Below are 11,543 nucleotides of genomic sequence, written 5' to 3'. Positions count from 1 at the left end.
GAGGGAGAGAGGAGAGAGAGGAGAGAGAGGAGAGAGAGGAGAGAGAGAGAGATGTGTGAGAGTCCTAGAGGCAAGCAGAAGGCCTGGAACGGGCCAGGCAGCACAGAGGGAGGTGCAGGAGGAGGACTTCCAGACTCATGCGATCTGCCCAAGACTTGTGGCTGAGAGAACAACGACAGTTGAAATCTGAACTTACCCTGGAAATATGGGAGCCTCATTCCCTTGGCTGATGTGACAGCCAAGGAGGCCTTGGTAGACAGGCTGATTTCAGGGCACAGGCTGAGGCTGACCTGTAAGTGCTCCAGAGGCAACATGAAACATGGGGCACTGTGAAAGACTCCACGGCAGGACACGAAAATGGATAAGGCCAGCAATGAGGTGGCCTTCTGAACTTGTGGCAGGCATGGGGGCTGGGGGGATATAGTCAGTGGGTACAGAAAAATAGGGCAGAAACTGAGCAGCCACATCGTGTGTCACTGCGAGGAGAGACGGTCCGACCTGCTGTTATCTCATGTAAAATCTACTGACTTTCTGCCAACTTTTTTAATAGAGTAGTTTAAAACTCAAAGTTGCTGGCTATAGACAGTCCCTTGTCTGCAACCTATTTTTATAATTAAGGTTTTATTTATTTATTATGCTCATCTATACCTATTATCTGTGGGCCATTTTTGTACAAGGACAGCAGAGCTGAAGCGCTCCAAAAGGGTCCATGCGGACCACATGGAGCTTGAAATAGCTTCTTTCCAGCCCTTTGTAAGAAAAGCTTGCCGAGCTGCTCTAAAATTATAAACCTCTAGCTGCAAGAATGCTCCAGCCGAGAGAGGTGAGCCACAGCAGGAGATCCCAGCCCTAAGTGTTAAGTAGCAAGACTGTCAACATCACCAATTTCAATCTGTAGGGGATATTTTAAGACTGTAAATGTTTCAAAGTATTGGCAATACTTTAGGTAATTACATATAAATAAATGAGGATAATATTTCACAACGGCAGCCATTCAGACCCTCTGGCACAAATGCGTGGGTAAAGTGGATTCTAGAGTCAGAGTGTACAACTGCCAGACTCCTAATCACGTAACAAGTATGTAGCAGGAGCAGATGTAAGAAATCTGATGAGAATTTGGTGGCTAATATAAACAACTGAAAACAACATCAATGTCAACCAAATCGTAAAACTCTCTAGAAATGGCAATTATTGCTAGGACTATCTGGTTAATGAAAACATGTCCCCCAATACATACTGTGATGTCACCAGGTGAGTCCATGAACAAAAGATTATGGAGACCTTAACGATGTATTTCGAGATTAAAAACAAAAGGGAAATGTTTATATAAAAATCTAACATCCTATATGTACAAAGTTTGACTCAGCAATAACAATAATGCTATCTATTCTGCTTTGTTCTTATTTCTTAGTTTAGGAATATATTTAAATACTGTCACAATTCCTCCATTCCTTTCTGCTAAATAATTTCTATAACATTTGACTCTGAACACTTTTTAAAAATACATCTCCTGAAGTGTAAGAGCAGTCCATCAAGTCTACTAGTGATGCTCCTTAACTTTTGACACTGCTAAATTACTTCGGAACATAAATCCCTGTATTTCTAATTGGTTTAAGGTTCTTCCTAAGTTAGTTCTGTCAGTGATGAAAAGCTCTTCAGTTTCTCAACAGAGAAGGTGGGCCTGCACTGTATCCCATCGCACTGTGACCCAGGAAGCTGGCAGAACAGCAGGGCTGACTTTCTGGAATTACCAGTTTACACCTTCTCAGATCTCAGCATCCCAGGATGGAGCCTTTCCCTGACAGTGCTCTGAGAATGGCAGTCACGTGCAGACCTTGCCAGATGCACAGCAAGTCAAGGCAGAGAAAAAGAAACAATAATCTAGAATGGGATTTTACATCCTTGGCTAAACCAGCTTATCTACTGAGACAGATGGGAGATCTCCCTTCTTAAATGTTGACATAATGAAACTTGTGGACTGGAGAAGAATAGCCTGCCTTGGAGAAGATCTATGTTCAACTCCTTAGCTTCTCTCCCCTGTGGGCCAAAGAAGTCCTTATAGTCTCCAGGTAAAATACTTAGCAAATGGGACTGGGGTGTTTATTTCGTCCTGAGCTCTTTCAAACACCCAGCTACCTGCACACCCATACTATACTACCTTGTTCCTAGGATTCTGATAATCTCAGCAAAAGGTCACATGCTGCTAACTCTGATATTTTACTTCTATTGTTTTGCTACGGGAATGAAATATTTTAATTCTCCTCTTCTTGTCAGGTTTTATTATTTTGTCACTACTTTCTTTCCTTAAAAAGTGTTCTTTTTCATACTTATAGAAAACTCACAGATATTCTAGGAACTTATCTTTGTGCCAAATGAGAAATTACTGAAATGTCACACACTGCAGGATTATATTTAGGTTGCAATGAGCCTTGATGTACATGAGTAATGCAACCTTTTATAGTTGGGATAAATTTAATTCTCCAGGCTGTAATTTCCTCCAGGATTCCAAGTGTAAACTCACAAAGGAAAAGCCAAATGCAGCAATTAATGTGTTCCAAATCCATGTTCATTCCTCTTGGTAAGATTCTGAGAACCTCTTTAAAAGTGAACCAAATCAGAGCATATGAACATCTGCATGTAGCAGAGGTGCCTGACTGCCTTGCTCCAGTACAAGGTAGAGCTCCCAGAGCCTCAGCCACAATCCTGAGAAATTTTACTGCCAAAAATATTTAATGGTGACGCACTCCTGTTCAGTTGTCTAACTTACTGTGATTTGAAATGAGGTTATTAGCTTACATTAACCAGCACAAGTGGCCCTGAAAATACGTTCACCTGAAACGATGCCACTATACATTTGAGTATTACTTTAAAACTTAAGAATATTCCTCACAACTGCTTTAAGAGGTACAAGGACAAGAAATTATTTTCCCATTATTTTTTACCACAAATCAAAAGCAGAAGTGACTTTGAGATTTCAGTACTTGTTAATGGAGGAACCGAGCCCTGATCCTGCTCTCTCGACATCAGACAAAATGTCTGATTCTGTACACAAGAAGGCTGATGCTTTTTTTCAGTGAGTGTGAATAAGGCTAAGATTTCCAATGTCAGTCTGAAACTACTTTGCCCGTCCATCAAGTGGTTATGGATCTAGAAATGAACACCGGGCAACTGATAGAACTTTGGTGTAGATAAGTCATTAATTGCCTTTACTGCTTGCTGAGATGGAGCACTGCAGTCACCAGGTGTCCCTACAGTAGAGCAGATGTGGCTGAAAGGTCTCCATTTGTGTCTCATGCTCCCCGAATGATAACAACACAGTCTGCACCAGCCTCTCTGAGCCTGACCTTTCCTCTACATTATTTTAATAGATCATACTGAACCATAATTTGTGCAAGTTCGTTTACCTTATGAAAACCTTTTATTACTGAAAGGTTTAAACATCTTTAATCAACAGTGGAGAACGGATAAGAACAGACTAGGGCTCTACTTCCCCCTCCACATAAGGTCTAGCCTGGGTATAGTAAGTGCAAGGCACATGGGCCCAAGCAGACATGAACAATGTTTAACAGGACCCATATTTCATACAGTCACTCACTCATCCAACAGGCTCCGGCTCTCTCCTCTGATGGCTTTCTCCATCTCCTTCTCTGCACTGTTAGAAAACATCTCAACACTTCCTAATTTCATGCTTTTTCTAATTCAGAAGCTCTGCCTTATTATAAATCCTATACACCAAGAAGCATGAAGAACATAAGGTATTTAAGTAACTACAGCTGAAAATAGTAGTAAGTCTCCCAACATCCTCAAATAAGTCCCAGTGTAATGTAACTCTACTTTAAAATTCCCTATTTTGTGTATCAGTGATACTCAAATGTTATTGAGAAGCACAGTTTTGCAGGAGGGAGACAGAAACACATGATAGGGCTGCATGATTCCCTCAAGAACAAGACTGGAAACCTTTATGAAGAGACAGCACATTAATTTCCACCTGTGGGAGAGATTAGAATAGCAAAGGCAAACAAGCAGGAGTATCAGAAAACAGTACAGCCAAATCACCCCAGGAATCAGAGGGGTGGTGGGTGACGACCATCAGGCAGCTCCGATGGCCAGAATACAAACAGAACAAGCAAATAGACACTCAGTGCTTGTTTCGTCACAGTGAGTCAGATACGGAAAGGTGCAGACCCCACCCTGCCAAGGGTGCTCACCTATGTGTGTCTGGGCCATGACGTCAGCCAGCCTGTGAGCAGCCCCGCTGCCTCCACTCTGGGTGGACGAGGAGGAGGTGGTAGACGTGGTGGAGCCATGAATGGCCTGGCTGATCCAGTGCTCCATGTTGATGCTGCCTTGGCTGGAGGTGGGGGTTCCTTGGGAATCACCCTGCACCGAGCCTTCATCTTCTGAGCCAGAAGAGGTATCTACACGGAAAGAGATGAGATCTGCTATCTACCGCAGTGAACAAATACCACAAGTCAACGTCTATCCATAAAGCTGCTAACTGTTCAATGACATTTTAGTTTAAACACTCACGAAAAGTTTTATTACCTTTCAGGTAATGCATCCCTTTTTTTAGTACGATGAGTTTTATAGTCAAAATATCCTGAATATGTTATAAAACATTTATTTTGACATTTTAATATTGGACCGAAATACAACAATTTCTCTCACATAACAGTTTAGAAAGGAACCAGCTTGTGTATTTAGTGCATGTGGGTAATTCTAGGGATTGGAACCACTGCCTCTGCACTGACCTGCAGCCTCAGCCCCTTTTATTATCTTGAGAAAGGATCTTTCAAAGTCAGTAAGTTGCCCAGACCAGGCTTGAACTTGTGATCCCTCCTGCCTGAGCCATTCAGAATGCTGGGATAAGAAGCCTCTCCCTTTTTTGCATACATCTATCAAGTGAATAGACTGGAAAGTATTTCAAAAGATGTGATGTGCATGCTACCTTCGCGTGTTTCATGATTATTTCTAGATTTCAGTAGTCCTGAAATGTTTTCCTGAACTGTAATTTATCTTTAGGCTCAGAATGAAAACAATATACCAAGAATATAAAGACTGAGCCAATGATGAAGAAACAGTATAAAAAGAAGCATGCATTCTATAATGAATGGTCCCCAATTCCTCTTCACCTACCTGTACCCTCTGCGTTTGCTTCATACCATAAGCTTTCACATTATATTTTACTGTCAAGCTAAATCTATTTATTTTCACAATATTCATTTCTTATAAATTTTTCTCATTATTTAGTTGACTTCCCTGTGAAAACTAGATAACACGGGCTGAGATAAAACACATTAATTTTTCCACTGAAACAAATGGAAACATTTTACATTAAATAACTTGTTAGCAGCAAGGGAATTTTTAGTTAAGAATGCATTACTGAGACATTTCCTCTTTAAACTTCAACGTAAGAATGACCCTCAGGACCCTACCTAACTAAGGTGTGTTATGAGAGATGCCAGGAAGCAAGAAGTCATGCGAGCAGCTCTAGAGCACTTATCAGGAATAGGAGTAATGAGGGCTAAGGGTATGAAACAGGATTTGTAAGAAGACAGCAGTGATTACAAAGAATATCTACACCATTATTTGTCATCACTGTCACCTAACTCATGCTGTATAAAATTTATTTCAAGTTCACTTGTTAAAAATTTGTTAGAAAAGTGACAATAATATTAGGGAAATTCTCCCAGTCTGCCTTGTGATAGAACAATTTCTATGAAAATACAATCTTTATAAAATTTATCCATTTTGTATTTTCAGACATAAGATTTTAGAGAAATGCATACATCCATATATTCATACTTAACATAATCGTGTCCCTAGAAAGTCTCCTTTTACTCTTTTCCAACCAATCTTTCATTCTTCACTTCCCCTTACCTTTTCACAAGAAAACATCAGAATAACCTTCATGATAAACATACAAAAATTCATCACAAGACCACAGCAAACTAAACAAGTAACACATAAAATGGATGATACACCATGATCAAGTGGTGAGACTAAAATTATATATATATATATAAAAATTAATGTTACACAGCATTTTTGTAGAAGTAAAATTGCATCTTAAAAGCTATCAGAAAAATACCTGATAAAATCTAAGACCAGTTCAATATTAAAATTATCAACAAACTAGAACTTAAAGGAAATTTCCTCAACTTCTTAAATGACATTCAAGAAAAACCCACAGCTAATACTATATTTAATAGTAAAAAAATTAAACACATTTTCTCTTAAGATTCAGAACAAGTCATAGACGTTGCCTCTTACCACTTCAATAAAATCTGGGAGGTTCTAGCTATAAAATAATTAATGAAATAAAAACATTAGATTAGAAAAAAATGTCATTATTCATAAATGACCTGGATCCTATATGTAAATACAGGAATCCACCAAATTTTTCAAGAATTAAAAAAAATTCATCAAAATTAGTATTTTGTAGTTTAGAAATAATACAGAAAATGTTGCGCTTTTTTGAAGAAAATTTTGTAGTTTATTTCAATCTAAATAAAATGTGAATTTTGTTTAAAAAAATTCATCAATACTATAGGATACAAGATAAAAAGATAAACACAAGCAGTGAAGAATCTTAACATTAAGACATTTTCTTCACAACAGCAGCAAAAAAATCACAACAGTGAACAAAAACATTACATCTAACAAAAGGTGCAAGATGTACATACTGAAAACCATGAAGCATCATTAAGAGAAATTAAAGATCCAATAAACAAATTTAATAAAGAGATATTCATGTTCATGGACTAGACATCAGTACTGTCAAGGTGGCAATTTTCCTCAAATTGACCCATAAATCAAAGGCAATCCTTAATAAAAATCCTAGAAGGCTGTTTTCTTTATCTGTAGAGATTAAAAGCATATTCTAAAATTAATTTGCAAAGGCAAAAGATCTACAATAGACAAAATAAACTGGAAAAATTGAGAACAAAACAAATTGAGAAGAAAAATCCAATTTAAAAAAGAAATATCCAATTTTTAAAAATCCCTAATAGTTCTAGTGAAGATGGTAGTATTAAAGGCACAAGAACAGCATATATGTAGAGGAAACAAAACTGAATTCAGAAATAAGGTTTTACATCTATAGCTAGTTTACTTCTGACAAAGGTCCAGAGATGATTCAGTTAGAAAGAGATGGTCTTTTCAAATGCTCCTGTGGCAATTGGTAATACAAAATGAAAAACAATGTGGCAATATAAACATCAAAAACAGAAAAATAAAAAGAAACCCCCAATATCACTCAGATCCTTATGTCCTGCTGTACACAAATAATTCAAAATGTTATCAATGATAAATGAAAGAACTAAGAAAATAAAGCTTCGAAAACTCCCAAAAGCACGACCCATAAAATAAAAAAACTGATGAATTAGATTTCATGAAAATAAAAAACTGTCCAATTTCAAAAAGACTATTATCTTCCTGCAGCTAGTATAACACCATCAACATAGTGGCTTTCTAACCACACATATATTTATTATTTTACAGTTCTGGAGTCAAAAATTCAAAATCAAGGTGTTGATAGGGTGATAGTCCTCCCAAACATCTCAAGGGCAAATCCTTCTTTGCCTACCTGCATTCTTGGCCCACAGTCCTTCGCTCTTCAGGGTGTATCTCTTCAACCTCTAGTTCTTTTTTTTTTTTTTTTTTTAAACTTTTGAAACTCTCTCCTCTCTGTTATGAAGATCTTTCTTTATTACAGGGGGTCTACCTAATTAATCTGGGATAACTATTCTACCTCAAAATCTTCTAGAATTATACCTGTAGAGTCTCCTTCATGAAGTAACAAAACATTTTTACAAGTTCTGTGGGACCAGAATAAGAATATCGTTGTGGGGATACATTATTTTACCTACTGCAACACACTATTGAGAAATGAAAAGGCAACCAGAGTTTGCAAACAATACATTGTAAAAAGCATATATATTTGGGCTATACAAAACACTTAAAACTCAGTAAGACAACAAATAATTCACTATATAAAATAGACAAAACATCTGAACAAACACTAACATATTTTTACAAATGCGTAGTAAGCAGATTTAAAGAGATTTAGCACCATTAATTGTCAGGGAAAAGAAAATGAAAACCATAATGGCATACTGTTATGGCTTAGATTTCTAACGTCTCCAAAACGCACGCACACAGAGGCGTGAGTACATGAAAGTGACCGGATCACAGTGGTGGTGGTGGGGCTGTCCCGAAGAGTGGATTTATCCACTGAAGAGTTTGGAGCACAAAGGGCTGTTAGAGGCAGCGTCTGGCCCCAGGAGGCAAGTCCCTGGGCTGTGACCTACAAGGTGTTAGCTCCCTCCCCTTCCCTTCCCCTGGCTCTCCGCTCCCAGGCTGCGAGGGGATCAGCTGTGTGCTCTCTACCCAGGCCCTTCCACCACAAGGCTTCTGCACCGGAGCTGGCCATGGCCTGAAACTTATGAAGCTTGAGCCAAAATAAACATCTCTCCCTTTAAGTTGTGCGGTTGGGTATTTTCTTCCAGTGATGAGAAAGTGACTAAGACACTATTTCACGGCTAGAATGACTATAATTAGAACACAGATGAAAAAGCAGCTGACGATGATGTGGAGAAACTGGAATGCTTACACACGGCTGGCTGGAGTATAAAATGGTGCCATGCCAGCCATGCTAGAAATGATATGGCTAATACTGTTCAGCCATTTTCTTGTCATTGAGACAATTCCCAACATCTACAACTTCAAGGAGGGCGGGTTTATTTTGGCTCACATTTTAGAAGTTTCAGTCCTCGCAGGATGTGGGTGGCACAGCAGAAGGGCCTGGGCTGAGGAAAGCTGCCCGCACCTCATGTAGGCAGAAAGTAGAAGGTGGAGGGAGGAATCTGGGAGAGAGTTACACCCTATCAGGTCACATTCCAGACGACCCACCTCTTGGACCAGACCCGACCTCCCAGCATCACATTTACCTACAGCACCCCATGACACAATTACCTTTCAAAAGAACCACCTGTGAGCACACAGGCTTTGGAAGGACATCTAGATATAAACCACACAAGTATGTAAAAGCCACATAAAAACTTTTAGTGAAGCTCAGTAAGTGCCACTCCCAGCAATCTACCCAAGATAAATGAAATTAATGTGTACACCAAGAACTACACAGAAATGCTGACACTAACATCATTTTTAATAGCCCAAAACATGGACACAATGTGAAGAGATGGACATCCACTGGTGAATGGGAAAGCAACATGTGGGAGATCCCTGTCTCATAGAATACAGCTCGACAGAAATAACTACTCATGCCTACTATGCCATGGGTGGATCTCAAAAACGTGAAGATACAGAAGCAAAGTGCAGTCACCTAACAGTATTTCATGGAATGTTCACAGTTTAGTTCTGCTACTAACAGCTTATAGGCTTTCATGTTTCTCCGGGTTAATTCACCCTTGTTTATAAAGAATATTTTCACGGGGAATGAATGGACAGCTTTTATCCCCCTTACAGATGTCTGAGCCCTGGTGGCACATGTCTGTGATCCCAGCACTCTGGGGGCTGAGGCAACAGGATCACCAAGTTCAAGCCTCACCTGGGCAACACAGTGAGACCCTGGCGAAGATGACGATGATGACGTTTTTCCGTTGCCTCTAACTTGTATTTCATCTTCAAATAAGTCATTATGCACTAAAATGACTTCTCCAATACATAAGGTCATTTTTCTACTGATGATTTTAACAATTTTCTCTTTATATTTTGGCTTCAACATTTTGACTACCATGGATATAGGCACAATACATTTTATACTCCTTCTCCCTGCAGGAAACGTGTGAGAATTTTTCTGATATTTACTGTGAAATCCTGGTTAATCTTCTGAAGGTAAAGCTCATGTGTGAGTGAGAATGGAGTGCAGCATGACTTTAGCTCAAAGACCTCTCCATACTTGGTTGTAATGTGTCAATGAACACTTAGGAAACTGCCCAGCACTGCTTCCAGGCAGGACTAGTACTGCCATGGGTCATGATTACCTTATGCATCCATCTATCTTTCCAATTTGGGGGGCTACAGTTTGCCCCGTAACCTTAGTTTTCTTACAGATCTACAGTTAGCAATTTTTCACTTTGTTCAGCTTCTCACTATTGTTGAGATGAAGCAGTAACCTCTAAGCTTCTTAAATTTATAATTTGAAACTCCCTTATCTCCATTGTTTAGAAAAAAAAAAAAGAAAAAAAACAGGTCCCTCTGCTCAGTTGAAACATTAAAACTACATTTTCCTTCAGTTCTTTTTCATATTGTCAATTTCTTGAATATTCATAACTATATACTACTCTCGTCTTCTGCTGTTATCAAATACCTAGATCAGTGCTTTCCAATACAGACATGAAAGCCCTATATGTAATTTTAAACCATTTGGTAGCCAAATTAAAATATGTAAGTAAGTACAACAAATTTTCATGATCAGATTCAGCCTCTCAGGTTCAGTCTTGTACTGCTGGTGGTCCACACAGTGTAAAATCAGCTCCAAGTTTGCTTCTTGCAGTTTTATAGTCATTTATACTAAATGTGTTAGCTGGGAACCAGCTATTACATTATGGATAGAAGCAGAAGTTTGGGAAATTATTTCTGTAATTTTGGACATTAAACACTAAAGGGAGCTGAGTGTGGTCACACAGGCCTATAATCCCACCACTCTGGCTGAGGCACACACAAACTCCAGGTTGCATGAGCAGCTTAGCCCTATCTCAAAACGAAAAATAAAAAAGGGCTGGGGATATAGCTCAGTGCAGAAGCCCCTAGTTTTATATCCCACACCAGGAGAAAAAAAAAAAAAAAACAGATACAGGAAAGTTTCTCAACAGAAGACTAGCAGTAATAAACATAATTAAATCTTTTCTTGAAACTACGACACTAGTCAGCCACCAGTCATTTTAGGCAGAGAATATAAACTTAAGGGTCTTCTCTGCAGAGGAATAAACTTGAAATGAATTCTAATAACTGTTACAGCAACCAAGGGAAAGAGACGAGAGAAAATGAAGCCAAGATTTTGTTCAAGTATAATAATAAATATGCAGACCACTGCTAAGCACGAAATAGCTTGTGAATAAAAAAATATGAAATGATGAGGACACTTATGACTGCAAAAACCTATCCTATGTAGTGCGATCATTAGGACTCCTGATTGCAGTTTGTAAAATGTATTGCACGGTGTACATGAAAATGCTAGTTAAATAATTAAAGGGGAAACATTTCATTTCACTAAAGCTCACATGTCCAGCAATGTTCTTTACGTTTTGCAAAGACAATTATACAACAAGGTTTGGCCTTTCATCATGTGGGACCCAATATCATCTCTGTGGACGGATTCCATATGAGAAGAAAATACACACAACTGATCACATTGTTTCTTAAATCATCAATTCTATCAAAAGCGATTAAGGCAGGTATGGCAGCACATGCTTATAATCCCAGCACTGTGGGAGGCAGAGGCAGGAGGAGTACACGTTCCAGCCCAGATTGGGCAACTCACACACTGGTTCCAAAAAATATTTTTTTTTTTTTTTTTT

The 11,543-nt window shown here is 38.8% G+C and overlaps 1 protein-coding gene across 1 annotated transcript in view; it reads right to left on the bottom strand.

Annotated features, from left to right (window-relative positions):
• Dip2c (disco interacting protein 2 homolog C) overlaps nucleotides 1-11,543 on the bottom strand; it is a 304,786-nt gene that overhangs the window by 133,110 nt on the left and 160,133 nt on the right. Inside the window, exon 8 of the mRNA XM_033761773.1 lies at nucleotides 4,209-4,418. Within this exon, the coding sequence (XP_033617664.1) occupies nucleotides 4,209-4,418 (210 nt within the window). The remainder of the gene's footprint in view (nucleotides 1-4,208; nucleotides 4,419-11,543) is intronic.

Source organism: Fukomys damarensis, unplaced genomic scaffold (genome assembly GCF_012274545.1).
Source record: "Fukomys damarensis isolate Sample0158 unplaced genomic scaffold, DMR_v1.0_HiC HiC_scaffold_10, whole genome shotgun sequence".
NCBI lineage: Eukaryota > Metazoa > Chordata > Mammalia > Rodentia > Bathyergidae > Fukomys > Fukomys damarensis.
The sequence above is the reverse complement of the archived record's forward strand: the minus strand, read 5'-3'. Positions and strand labels throughout refer to the sequence as shown.